This window comes from Nematostella vectensis, chromosome 14, assembly GCF_932526225.1.
Source record: "Nematostella vectensis chromosome 14, jaNemVect1.1, whole genome shotgun sequence".
NCBI classification, from domain to species: Eukaryota; Metazoa; Cnidaria; class Anthozoa; order Actiniaria; family Edwardsiidae; genus Nematostella; species Nematostella vectensis.
This window is the reverse complement of record NC_064047.1, coordinates 11,218,894-11,233,888: the sequence shown is the minus strand read 5'-3', so window position 1 is coordinate 11,233,888 and position 14,995 is coordinate 11,218,894. Positions and strand designations below refer to the sequence as shown.

At 41.1% G+C, this 14,995-nt stretch overlaps 1 protein-coding gene across 2 annotated transcripts; it reads left to right on the top strand.

The window, feature by feature from the left end:
- Positions 1-759: 759 nt before the first annotated feature.
- On the top strand, positions 760-13,648 carry LOC116619038. Of its 2 annotated transcripts, none has more exons than XM_048721357.1 (5): positions 760-1,485; positions 10,024-10,091; positions 10,866-11,024; positions 11,752-12,028; positions 12,598-13,648. In XM_048721357.1, exons 1-5 carry the CDS (start codon positions 1,118-1,120, stop codon positions 12,851-12,853), a joined length of 1,128 nt encoding a protein of 375 aa, XP_048577314.1. In that variant the 5' UTR covers positions 760-1,117; the 3' UTR covers positions 12,854-13,648. The 2 variants fall into 2 exon arrangements, with proteins under 2 accessions (XP_048577314.1, XP_048577315.1); XM_048721358.1 differs by lacking the exon at positions 760-1,485 and adding an exon at positions 6,326-7,463.
- The last annotated feature ends 1,347 nt before the right edge of the window (positions 13,649-14,995 follow it).

The window sequence follows — 14,995 nt, the reverse complement described above, 5'->3', positions numbered from 1 at the left end:
CTCCCACTTGGTATCTGGACGGCTATTGACAGAGTTGTTTCGGTCATGATTTCATACGCATCGTAACCAGGTAAACATTCCATGTCGCCACACCCTCCCGCCCGCCTGTCCACCTCATCTTATCTTGTTGACGCTCTTGACAATTTTTTTACGAGCCCTGGAAAAGGGAGATTGTTTAGAACATTCATCTGATGAATTCGTAAACGTTATTTCGCGAAATAAAATAGATACTTTTGTTACTTCAAAACGTTGTTAGAATAGGAGGTTTAACAGTTAAACGGTACGAGAGGATCGAGCACTCCTAGAAAAACTTCAACTCGATTATCGTTAGTAACAAGCACGCACGAGACGCATTCCATTAGTCCCCCGTGCGCGTCTCATCCATCTGGTACGCCTCTAGCCTTGTTTACATCACCGAGGGTTTAATAACAATCTTTGATAAAAATCTCAAACACAATGTACAAATTATTAAATCTTGTCCACAAAAACTTGACCCTTTCTTAGCCACACACTAAGCACCCGTGACTTTACCCGGGGGCGCAGGGCCGGCTTTACAAACATACCTGGCTTATCGCGGTCTCCCGTCGTGAAAAATTATTCCTAGTTTATTGGATGATCCGTAAACCAAATAACAACAAACAAAAAGCAACCCTCGGGAATTGATTTTCTAATATAAATATCTCCTGCCGGTTATAGAGAGTCCACCACGTGGGTTTTAATCTGTATTTCTTTGTTTCTACTGCTAGTGTTTTTCGTGTAGTTTATTACCGAAAGCACCGGTTCTTTCGTCGATGACAGAACGTCCTAGTCGCTTGAGCAGTTTATAGGTTGTTTAGTTTAAACACTTATCTCACCCTTATCGAATTACAAATACCTCCCTATAGTTCAACGACCCCGTGGGTTTCTTCAAGATCGGAAACCTTAGCATTAGAATGTAATAAACGTTAACGCGATTCGGACAACGTGAATCGAAGAGACGGAAGCCGAGTGAATGAGATTTCCAAAACTATGCCCACAGCTCAAACGGACGGAGATATTTTGCGTGTATCTAACAATTACGCATTGGCCTCTACCGACAGTACGGAGAGTTGTGTGAACGCATTTCTGTTCCACTAAGATGAAGTGGCAGACACTAAAGGTTTATGCAGAGGGTTTCAGAACCAAGTATCCTAGCACTCCGGGAGAGCTGAGCCGGACATTACTCTCCATGACTGCCGTGTTTTGTCTTGTGTGTCAAATTTTGCTGGTCTTGAACAGAAATCACACGAGTGACGATGTACTTGTCCAACTACGGCAGGCGACAAGCCGTTTAGACAGGGTTGAAAATGATCTTGGGAAAGTACGGGAGACCGTCGTAAAATTACGTTTGGAAAAGCAGAGAACAGAGTTGATAGTACAGCATGGCCGAGCTCGGAGGCAAGCGGTACGGAGTTTACATAACGATATTCGGTATTTGAGGAGAAAAGTGAAATATTTGGAGGCACGGTAAGTGTACATTTATATGTCTTTTCCACTCACGTATCTGCTCAAACGTGGCTTACAAATTAACTCTAAAAGTCCGTCTCGTTTTCTTTCTCCTTCTCATACCTTAAACCTAATTATCGCTACCAATTAATTGGCCTTTCACAAGACTGCGGTTTTCCATGTTGTAAAACACAAGAATCTACCGACGGAGTTGGTTGGCGTATGATCTTTTCGCTAAGCAAAGGTCAGAGAATATGTATTCTAACCACTTTCTATTGGTGTTTTTATTTGTTTAGGGATGTTGATTTACGTGTCATTAGCAGCTAAAATTTTATTTTACGTAAAGCTGACTCGAGCTTCCTGCAAATACGATTTAGATTTTCTTTTGGCGCCAAAATATTTCTTTTTGCCCCATTCACTTTCGAATCGGAAATTTCGAAAGGTAAAATAGGAAGTGTTAAGTTAGCACCGATACAGGAGGGGGGTTTTAGAGCGGTCTGTTTCTCTGAAAGTATCCGTAGTCAATTATGGCCGACATGTGTTGAAAAGATTGTAGACCAGCTTGCCGTTTATCTAGCAATCAAAGAATTCCATCGGCATTGCGCAAATAATTAGCGCGTACGCTTATTGTCCTTGCTTCAGCATTGTGATCAAAGTAGTGGTGGTCTAAGCCCTCTTAAGATAAATTCAGTTAAGACAATTGTCTTTAAATGAAACGTTTAGCAGATTGCAAGGGCAACATGACAGTCACTACACAGTTAGTTGCCAAACTAAAATGTGCGTGGCGACGAAACGCATTAAAACTCGCTCTAAAAACTACAAGTTTATTGTTACGGGTTCGTCTCCTGCGTTTGCTGATGGGTTTTTAGTGCGTGCAATTGAAAGGCACGTTCTTTCTCTGTGTGAGTCAAGTATTGTCGACATGTTTCTCATCCAGATAACAAGAAGAACATGTTATTGCTTTCGGCCTATCAGATAGAACTGCAAGTTTTTGTGATTATCGGTTGTTTTGGGGTTATCGAACACACGGAACTCTCCGCGCTAAGATTCTTTCTCGTCTAAGGGCCTTAGAATGCAACTATTTGTAGCAATAACGTGACAGTTACATGGAGGTTTGCTATCTTTGCAGACACTAGAGCGGATGTCATATCGTGTACCCCTCGGGCGCAACCGTGTTTTTGAAGATAAAAATCGCCAGAGACGATCTGTCCTTTATTAGGTTGATTCATTAGTGCACGTTTTTTTTTATAATTTTGTCTAAAACTGCATCTGGGACGCAGAACACACTGAACGCATCTAGAAATGCCGATAGAAATGAACGGGAATATGAAATGCTGTAAAGAATCTTTAAATCACAGTGTCAGCCAATGAGATGACATATGCCTATTGGTCAATCAATTTACAAGAAAAATAATACAGCGGCTGAGGGTGGGGGGGGGGGGGGGCTGTTGTACCGTTACTGTTGTAGTAGAGGCTCCAATCTTAAAGTAGGCCAATCACGCCGCCATTTTACGCTCCCGTTCAATGCCGAGGTCACACAAAGCATCCATTTCCATCGTTTAATTCAAGCGAGTAACCAATATTTTTTCCATCAAATATAGTCAATAACGTATCAGACTTCATTCGTAGATTATTATTTTGAAGCTTCCTTGCAAATAAACCATTGTTTTTGCAATGGCAAGCAATATCAAAGGGGTGGTTAAGTTCGATTGTATTGCGCGAAAGAAAATGAAGAAACCTGCTAAATTAACTCCTCCCGACATTCAGCGAAGATCTTTAAATCGCGTAAAAGCGAAACCCGAAAAAAGGCGAGAAAAATAGACAGTGTGCGAAAATAACGGTGAGCAGAAAACAATGTCGTTTACTAAATGGTTCTCGTCCAAAATTTCTGGTTACGACTTTTAGTAACTACATCTATTCGTTTTTATTTTATTGCATCATTTCCATACAAAAGTTTCCCGTGACATTCGTGTCCTCACCAGACAAATGATAAGATTTCTACTTGCCACGAAGTACCCGTCGCTATAAATGCATTCTCTAATCCTCTTCTCTCGTGTATTATTTCTTATCGACGGCTTTAGTGTACGTTAACAGGCTTAGCGCCTTATCAATTTTCGTCCCGTTATCTCAAGCTTTCTTAGTGCCTACATTAGGGGCCTTTTAAAATCACACAACCTTTAAATCTTTAAATCCCCATAAAGAGAAAGAAGAGATTTGAGGTTTTCATGTAATGCACATTTTAATGGAGTTTGAAAACGTAGCGCACGATTGTCTGATGGAAAATGAAAAAAAAGAAGTCTAGAAAATTACTATTTTGGGCTCCCTGTGCTTATTATTTGAATTAATTTTACATATAATTTTTTTTAGGTTTTTGAGCAAAATTACGTGTTCCAGATACTAGTTTTCCTATCATCTAAATATGCAAACATAAGATAAATTATTTATGCGAAGAAAATATTAACACCCTCGAACTGCGTCATCGACCCCAGGCCTTTTGCGCGGCCTCGAACGTGAAGATCGATTAGATCGATGTTATCTTATTTTAATTAACCAAATGCAAAACTGTTGTCAAATTACGTGAAAGAGATATAAAAGAGATGAAAGCAAAATGCATCCGCTCTCCCAAATAAACCATTAACAATGTAATTATCGAAACATTATGGTCAGAAATTGATGCAAATAAAACTAAGGATACTATAACCCTATCAAAGCTTACGTAGTTTGTGGTGTTTATTGGGCAAAGTTCTGCCTCCTTTTCAGCGAGATTTACATCGCTACTATTCATCTCCAAATCCTATTAACTTGTCTTTTTATATCAACTTTCACATTTCTCGTAGTTTTAAAGAATGTCGGTCACCAACTTAGAAAACTTCAAATAATAATCTACGAATAAAGCCTGATAAGTTATTGACGATATTTGATTGTAAATATCTTGGTTACTTGCTTGAATTAGCCGATGGAAATGGATGCTTTGTGTGCCATTGAGCTGAGCATAAAATGGCGGCGTGATTGGCCTTCTTTAACGTCTCGGAGGGGTACGGACTCGAGAAACGAGGATCGAAAAAACCTCGTCCACGCGTAACCTCACGCCTTTAGTGGGCGGGAATAATATGATGAGAGCTGGCAGTGGCTAGAAATTATTATGCACTCAAATATAGACATTAAAAATGGGAATGTAACAGAAGGTGCGTAAAATTCAAATGAAAATTGCGTCGAAGCCTTTCTTTTCCATAAAACCATGCTTTGACTTGAAAATTGAAAATGCTACTCGTCGCACGGACGACAGCGTACCGTACCTATCTCATATTTTTGTACAACTTTTTTGTGGCGAGAGCCACACCTAGACGTTATTGGTTTCCTCGAGTGACAAAAACACGCTTTGGTTTCGGCATTGAGGATTTAAATATATTTGGCCTAAAGGAAATCCGTTCCAGTATGATCGCTGCTCATAACAGGTTCGATGTATGTAATAATATTTGTGTACAATCATAAGATTAACATGAGCATAGCACGTGTCACTGAAAAATATCATAGATGACGTCACGTTTTTCATTTCACTCTGTCTTATCTTGACTTCCCTCTTGCCCGCGGGGACGCTTTGCAGACCTCGAACTAATTTGTCTCAATATCGATCACACAGCAGTGAAATCTTGATAAGATGTGACTTCTGCATCGCATCTATCCTATCTTACATGCGCTCTCATTCACGTCTATGGTAAACGCATTGCTTACAACTGTACAAAGTATAAAAGAAGTTGAACTTGTTTGTCTTATGATAGGATGTAGAGTGGGCGTTCCTGGCGGAATATGTTTTTATTCAACACTACAATAAGCAAAAATAAGCAATACAAAAGAGTTATTATGTTTTAGTTGTTTGCATTTTAATAATTTCGAGAGCTCTCAAGCTCAAATAACTTTCTTTAACATTGAAAGGAAAAACTTAGATCATGTTTTTGCATTTGCCGTATAAAGGATAAGGAAAACGTATATGGAGAAAGACTTGTCTTCTAGTTATTGTTTATATAACAGATTGCATACATGTTTAGGAACGAGTCTCTACTCGGCGAGCTTGTTTCATTTGTCTAAAGGAGGCAGGCTGTCACGACTAGTTTTAAACCGGCTTTATGGTAATTTTGATGGTCTTATTAAGAGGCGTGAAAGAGGTTTTGTTCTACTTGTTTTAATGTTTCTAATATCATTGATGTACTTAAATATACTTCAACCTCAATAGCATTCAGCTAAAGATTACTTGTAAGATAACATTTTAGTAGAAAATAATTTACTGAAAACACAATGTATATAACGTAAGTATTATCTAAAAGGGTTTTAAAAAACTTTGGAAATCGGTATGAAAAAGTCATTTTAACCCAATGTTTGAGAGGAAAGAAAAAGTATAAACTGGAAAAAAGTATCACCAAACATTCAATAATAACATTACTCTGGATGGTTACAGCTACAAACGTATCACTCAGTAACATTTTTTTCTGCATTAAGACTATTTTTTGGAAACATTACATATAATTATCAATGTTATCATTTTCATTTTCACATCTCGCATGGCATGACTTATTTCACCCCTTTCCCCAAAACATTTACCTTTTTTTTTTTAATGATGTAAACAATTCCAGAAAAGCTCCTCTATATCAATTCGTGCGATATAACAGGTGAGGTAACACGATTGGCCGATGACAGTGATAGACAGATAGGGATACACTTAAATGGATTCCAGTCCAAGAACAGTAGACAGGCATGCTAAACACTTCGGGAGATTTCCAAAATGCGACCAAATTTCACAAAATGATTTTTAATTCATTTTGCTCGAGGCATGTTCTGATTATGTCAACTCGAAATCATTTGTACGATGATCGTCATGTATTTTATCTATATTGCTTTTGTCCGCGTTAAAATATTGAAGGCTGGCTTTGAGTATTTTGAGTTTGTCGGTCCTTTAAAGTTCATTTTCGCCTGCGAGCTTTCGTTTAGTACTCCTTGTTTTGAAAACGGATTTCAAGTTAAGTAATCGGAAATAACTCTATAATCTTTTGAAGCCCTCCAGCCGTTCAAAAACCATTTCACTGCCGAAAAAGTAAACGCTTTAAAGTGACCACCAGAAAGATAAATGTGGCCCGCGCGGCGATCTGAAGTGTTTAACGCCGTTCTGACAAAATTTTCTCGTTTATTATTAGAATTGTGCGCCCAATTGGCGAGAGGGGTGGATTTCGTTTCAGGGAAGCCAGTAAAGTGTTCTAGGGAAGCCATTTGTGTGTAGAAGCCATTTGTGTGGCTTGGTGAAAGTAACGTGATGTATGGATAATTACAGTTGTGTGTAGGAGTAGCATCGAGTACATTGTGCAATTCTTTGTAATCACTTGGTGCGAAATATTTATTGGCGGCTTACTGGTCATGCTATTCGCGGGCTCAAGTGCTAGCTGATACCCCTTGACAGGTGCGAGTTAAATCCTTATACAACGGACTAATTGGACCAAAAGTGCGAACGCTCTGATTTACTGATAGGCTTTTACTGCACAACGACGTCTGTCTCTACTCTCGCAGAAATTTCGAGCCTCTTGGAAATATTCCCATTGAACATGACGAGTTTTTTCCCTGGCTTGGGTTGTGGGGAGCGCGTTGAATTATGAGACTTGGAACATGTCGGCCAAGAATCAAGCTGTCGTGAATTGCCAGAATTCCGCCAACAACAAACCACTGTTGGATCACAAGTTTCATAACATAACCCCGATCCCTAAAGTTCCAATCCGTGGTTCCTGTCAGCGCGGGAATGGCATGAACCCCGATGGTGCGCAAGCGACGTGTATTCGAGTCAAAAACCCCTGGATGTTACGGATTGCCGGGGTTTTTACTCTGATTGTGATCATAGTAGTTTTTGCGGCGCTTCATAGTAAACTCAACACGTCTCTGAGAAAAACGGAGGTCGAGTATCAAAGACTGCAAGGTTTAGTCGCGGCCTTAAAGACTAAAGTCTCGCAGTTAGAATTAAGGTAAGAATGTGCTTTTAAAAGGGCTGTCTTGTTGACCTTAAAAGACATTCGTTATGAAGGTCGTGATATTTTGTTTGGCACAAGTATGGGTCAGCCAACAAGTGGCGCGACATAAGACCCAACCCGCCAAGAACGGTTTTCTCCTAAACTCATTTTTAGTGATATAAGGTTGTAAACCTTTGCTAAAAAGGTAATACCATTGATGAAATTCAGTCAGAAACAATATTTCATATTTGTTTGAAATTTTCATAAACATCTGCGCAGGGATAACATAAAATAATAAAAAAAACAATGATTCTGAATTACGAAGAGATCATCCCAGACATGTCTGTATCCAGTTTCAATGAAGCGTTTTCAAATTCCACCAGCTAAAGAGAGTGGTCCTCATCGCAGCATTTTTAACACCTTCCTTCCCACTAAACAAACAGCTAATGTACGTATTGTAAGCTTTATTGCTTTATCCGTTTCTTTATTTACAGTAGATTAGACAATGTGGGAAAACTCTGCCCCTCACACTGTTTTTGTTTGCTATTGAGTGGCTACCGCTCATCTAAGGTGATGGCGAAAAACTGTGGCCACTTTCTTAAAAGGGTGTGAAAATGATCACATCATGGATGACTTTAATCTCCCATTCCTCAAATCGGCGAGCACGAACTGACAGTGCCGCGAACTAATTCATTTATTCATCTTAAAAAGAGTCTTGCTCATAGCTCGGCTGGTGGATTTTTACAAGACACCCTGTGGTTTTCTATTCCGCATTCATTAGCAAATGTCTCTGTTTATCAATCATCAGAGGTGTAAACTAATTTGACATGGCAACAAACTGTTACATTTCGTTTGAGCAATTGCGCGATACCAAATATCACTACAACTGGTTTGTTTTTGCTTATTCTTGAGAATGATTCATAGCTTAAAAGTGTAGCTCTTTGAACCCGACGTTGTTGTTATTTCCAGAAATGTAGATACTCATTAAGAATACATTATTGCTTAACCGTTAGAGTACTTTTCTTGGAATAGGAGCAATTTCCCTGTGTATAATTACTTGCTTTTCAGTAACCGCATTCGTATCGAATAAGAGAAGTCTCTTCCGGGCTCTAGCTTCGCATGACGCGGTGGATTTTAGATACAAAATCAATCTTGCGGCATCGTAGGTTTGATATAAAATCAATTTCGCCTCGAGGGAAAACAAATCTATTATGGCTCCAAACAGTAATAACCGAATATTTTTACACATGTTCCGCACTTTTCCCTCCCTCTTTTTTTTTTACATTATCCTAAATTAAGAAAATAATGAGGGGTAAATATATAGTATGTACTATTTTTATTGCGGCTGGGATGAAGCCATCAAAATTACATTTTAAATACAGGTTCCTGAAGGGGGTCCAAATCTCGTTTCCCGGCCGTTATTCTCGCAAAATCTCGTTGGCTATACTGGGGGAAGGGGGGGGGGGGGGTTGCCTACATTTCGAAGGGCTAGAAGTCTTAGGAAGTAAAGTCCGCTGAGCACAAGGTTTGAAGTTTAATGCTATTAAAAAGCTTTAAAAATGCAAAAATTAATAGACAACTTTTTAGCACGAACAAGAAGAGATTTGAAAAATCCCGTTCCCGTTGAATCATGTTGACTCTCGTTCCCGGTAGAGAAATCCCGTTCCCCGTAACCCTGACCCCGTTTTACCGGCCCAAAATAAGAGGAATCCCGGCTCCCGTATCACCCCTTCACCACCCTCTAAACACCACCGTCAAATGTATGACCAAAGTCCTTAAGAGGGCATCAGCAGCCTTGAATTATTTTATTTTTGTACCGGAAATGTGACTCACCCACTTATTCGGTTCCTTCTTTTTTACCTCGCCTTGTAAGTCACCTCGTCTACTTATCATCTCGCTGAACAGGTGGCATCGCCTACTTAGAGACCTCGCCTACATACTAATCTCACATATATAGTGACCACGCCTACAAAGTCATCTCGCCAACTTAGTGACCTCGCATTCATAGAGATCTCGCAACTTAATGACCTCGCCAACTTAGTGACCTCGCATTCATAGTGATCTCGCAACTTAGTGACCTCGCATTCATAGTGATCTCGCAACTTAATGACCTCGCGTCCTCGCCTACATAGTAACCTCGCCTTCATATTGATGGGCCTACATAGTAACCTCGCCTTCATATTGATGGGCCTACATAGTAACCTCGCCTTCATAGTGATGTGACCTAAAAATAGTCCCCTAGTGACCATACCTACTTAGTAACCTCGCCTACTAAGTGACCTCGCCTACAAAGTAACCTCGTCTTTTCAACCAACAGTGCTCAGGGCCTTTTGGGTAATTTCAGGATGATGTTTTTGAAGTTACCCAGAATGCACTGGGAACGGAGTTGCACATTGCCAACTCCTCGCCTGCTTTGTGAACTTGCATGCCTGTTATTTTTTCTTAAATAATGATCTTACATACGCAGGTTTATACCTTAAATAATATTTACAAAATTCAAATAAACGTTTGCTAAACTGAAGGCCAGAACGGCTGTTACATGAATTCAAACTCACCGCTGACCTGTTGGTTGCAGTGTTCGCTGTGCAGATGGTGACGTCAGCGGAGCGTGTGCTTCGAAAACGAGGCGAAAGGATAACCAAGGTAAGACGGAGGGGGGGGGGAGAGGATCTGTTAGTTCCTGAGACGTGAATACGAGGCCAGCGCACCTGAAATCGTACATTTTCTCTACGGCGAAACATTACACCTATTTCAAATAGGGATGCAGTGAAGAATCCATGTGTCGTACCCGCATTGGCTCATGGGTAATCCCATATCAATATTTGGGTGACTTTTTCTATACGTGATACTTACAAAATTAATAAAAGCAATCGAATTACGAGGGCCTGTTTGTAAATCAAACATCTCGCTGTGCATATTAGAGCGCATTGAATCATAATTGAATCAAATCGATTAGCGAAATCGATACCCTTGTTAGCAGGAGACTCATATCAAAATTTGGGTGACCTTCAAACCCGCTCGGTCAATCTCTTGGAGGCCTGGATCTAAGGGCTTTTCAAGATTAGTGAGATAAAGATTTGACCAAGGCTTTTTCACACTTGGTATTTAACTTGGATGACAAAATGGCGGCTTTCAGAGACGCTCTAACTTCTCAATGTTTGTTAACGCCTAGTGCACACTAGCAACATAACTACATAACGACATGGGCGCGCGCACTATGTTTAGCCCGACATAACAACATGGATATAATGACATAAAAAAAAACATGTTTTTTTTGTTATGTCGATATGTCGCTAGTGTGCACTAGGCACAAACGGGGGGGGACATTGCGAAAATATGCTCGCGCATGCGTATAAACAAGGTCCCGGATATAGTCGCTGCGACCCAGATGTCAAAATCAATTTAATTTTTTTAAAGGTGACAAAAGAAGACGCCCTACCACAGGGACCCCGACGAAAAACCCTAATAGCCCGCCAAAGAGAAGGAAATCGAGTAGAAGGAAGACGGTGTTTGTTCGATGGGGCAAACCGCACTGTAACGTATACAACAGAGCACAGACGACAATCATATACACCGGTAAGTACAACAGGGCACAGACTACACTCATAGACGCCGGTAAGTACAACAGAACACAGACTACACTCATATACACCGGTAAGTACAACAGAACACAGACTACACTCATATACACCGGTAAGTACAACAGGGCACAGACTACACTCATAGACGCCGGTAAGTACAACAGAACACAGACTACACTCATATACACCGGTAAGTATAACAGAACACAGACTACACTCATAGACGCCGGTAAGTACAACAGAGCACAGACTACACTCATATACACCGGTAAGTACAACAGAACACAGACTACACTTATAGACGCCGGTAAGTACAACAGAGCAAAGACTACACTCATAGACGCCGGTAGGTACAACAGAACACTTATAGACGCCGGTAAGTACAACAGATCACAGACTACACTCATATACACCGGTAAGTACAACAGAACACAGACTACACTTATAGACGCCGGTAAGTACAACAGAGCAAAGACTACACTCATAGACGCCGGTAAGTACAACAGAACACTCATAGACGCCGGTAAGTACAACAGAACACTTATAGACGCCGGTAAGTACAACAGAACACTCATAGACGCCGGTAGGTACAACAGAACACTTATAGACGCCGGTAAGTACAACAGAGCAAAGACTACACTCATATACTCAGACTACACTCGCGGGGTAAATATAGTTCTGATAATCAAACCTTTTTGTTTTATATCATTGGTTCTATCTAGGTCGTGTGGCATCGCCTCATCACACCGAGAGCGGTGGAGGTGCAAACTACATGTGTCTACCAGACAAGGCCTTCTACACTAACCCTGCCAATATAAGCAGGGTGGACCGAGCATTTTTGTACCCTGTCAAATACGGACCTGTCCAGAAAGCGTACCAAAAGTACCCGGATCACATTCTGGCGATAATGAGTCCAGAAGAACGCAAAAAGCACAGCGAACCCCTCGATAATAAGGACGTACCATGTGCGATGTGTCAGATAGACGGCGCGACATCCAGGTGAGAACCTCTTTATATCGACCACGTCAAGTGGTTGTGTTGCTATCTTTGAAAAAATGAACTAAAACATATTAACGTCTAAAGCGAGTTGCACTGTTAATCTTTTGCGCCTCCATAGCGGAACGAACACAATTATTAAACTACGTTTAACCTTTCAGAATTGACGGATTTGGTCTATTCTTTATATGTTCTTCTATCAAATGATATTATTCGGTTCGTTTGTATAGCAAAAAACGCGCAAAACTCTTGATATTTGATAGGAGCGTTATAAGGTGATATAAGAGTGGCACTCGCTTCTATAGCTGAGTTTGCCGGAAAAAAGACCTGGAGACGTGCGACGCGCGTTGGCCACCTTGACAGTTTTGATAAATAAGCCAATAAGAATGCGAGAAACGTGCCATCTGATACGACGCACGCTACCGTGACCACCTTGACAGTTTTGATAAATAAGCCAATAAGAATGCGAGAACGGTGTCATCTACCAGGTCTTGCTGGTTACATCATGCCTTCCAAGTACACTACCAGATCTCTTTGATTCGAAATCATGCCATACTTTAATTAAATTTCAGCATCATGATTCCCGCGCATAATATCTGTCCACCAATGTGGAAGAAGCAGTACCACGGCTACCTTCTATCGCAGAAGCACAACGCAGAGAAAACCGAGTACATCTGTGTTGATATCGAGGCCGAGGGCGTGGCCAGTTCCCAGGACCATCCTGGAGCCTCCTATCTGCACTTGTCCGAATTCAAGTGTACATCCGGGTCATGTTTCGGCAGTTACAGAACCAATGAGGCCTTGACTTGCGTCGTCTGCGCTACGTGACAGCGGTTGTAACTATTCGCGCAAGCGGAGTAGAGCAGGATAACCTCCCAGAGTCGGACATCTGGCCTGATGGACCCACATTGGTTTGTTAGTGATTTTACCAGCGTTGGGTCATTTCGAGCAATGTTAGACACAACGGGTTACAATGACCCATTAAGGAGGGAGTAAAACAGGTCCCAGAACGAAGCCGATATTGCTTGGCTAAGGGAGATATGTGAGCAGTATTATAACCATTTGGTAATTTGCCAAAGGAAACAATACGGTTAGACATATGCCTAGCAGGGCCGGTGTCTATAAACCTTATAGCAACGGTGTCGAATATTCATTCCAAGCACCCGCGGGCAAACAATAGCGCGTACATAGACTTTAAAGGTTGGTTTTCACTAGGACGCAAGAGCAAGGGCAAGCGTGAAACAAGTGAGAATCTGTCAAACACAAGCGCAACACAAGTGAGAATCATTCAAACACAAGCGCAACACAAGTGAGAATCATTCAAACACAAGTGGGAATCATTCAAACACAAGCGCAACACAAGTGAGAATCATTCAAACACAAGCGCAACACAAGTGAGAATCATTCAAACACAAGTGGGAATCATTCAAACACAAGCGCAACACAAGTGAGAATCATTCAAACACAAGCGCAACACAAGTGAGAATCATTCAAACACAAGTGGGAATCATTCAAACACAAGCGCAACACAAGTGAGAATCATTCAAACACAAGCGCAACACAAGTGAGAATCATTCAAACACAAGTGGGAATCATTCAAACACAAGCGCAAAACGCTTAGCACAAAAAAGTGAGAGTCTGTCAAACACAAGCGCAACACAAGTGAGAATCATTCAAACACAAGCGCAACACAAGTGAGAATCATTCAAACACAAGTGGGAATCATTCAAACACAAGCGCAAAACGCTTAGCACAAAAAAAGTGAGAGTCTGTCAAACACAAGCGCAACACAAGTGAGAATCATTCAAACACAAGCGCAACACAAGTGAGAATCATTCAAACACAAGTGGGAATCATTCAAACACAAGCGCAAAACGCTTAGCACAAAATAAGTGAGAGTCTGTAAAACACAAGCGCAACACAAGTGAGAATCATTCAAACACAAGCGCAACACGCTAAGCACAAAGTAAATGAGAGTCTGTCAAACACAAGCGCAACACAAGTGATAATCATTCAAACACAAGTGGGAATCATTCAAACACAAACGCAACACGCTTAGCAAAAAAAGAAGTGAGAGTCTGTCAAACACAAGCGCAGCACAAGTGAGAGTCGGTAAAACACAAGCGACACAAGTTAGACATGGTAAAACGTAAGCGCAAGCAAATCAACCAGTTGCGTTCTCTTGCACTTATTGCGTCCTAGAAGCAGTGAGAAGCAGCAATCTTAAGTGTGTGCACTGTACTCGACAGAGTCCCAAATAAAGGTTCGCAGACGTTTCTAACTCGCTAGAGTGCGAGAGAGGATCGAACCTCTGCTAGTGTAAAGCCTATCCACGGCAGCTTCACGCGAAGTATAGTGAATCAAGAAATGTTAAATATGTACTGCGCTTTTGAAAACAAAAGCGCATAAGACAGTGAAACAGTGCAGAAACAATATGTGAAATGTACATGGCACGCAATCCGATTGGAAAAAAAGAAAAAAATATATTGTGGTAGGCCACAGGACATTCTTTTGGATGCTATGGCAACCGTAAGTTTTGCAACCTTTTGAAGACACGAATATAACAAATGTAACTTATAAAAAGTAAAAAAGAGATAGTTTGAGATTATTACGACAACGTAAGAACCGGGTTACTTTGGTAACCTCGACATTTGACTGAAGCAGTACTGCAATTACGTGTATGTGCGCTATGTCACGCCACATGCGCTATGTCACGCAATCCGTTACCATGTCACGGTATCCTGAAAGACAGTTTAACCATATACGCATGTGACGAAGTTCGCCATCGTTTATTTTCAGAATTCGCACACAAGTTATTAAGTGCGTGGCCATGATTTTGAAGGTTGGAAGGGGAGGGTAAGGGGGGAGGGGGGGGGGGGGGGTTGACAATGCTTTAATAGGCACTGACCCGCTTTTTGGTGGTCGGGGATGGAGGGAGCCCTGGGCCAGTACCCCTGGCCAAGCCCTTGT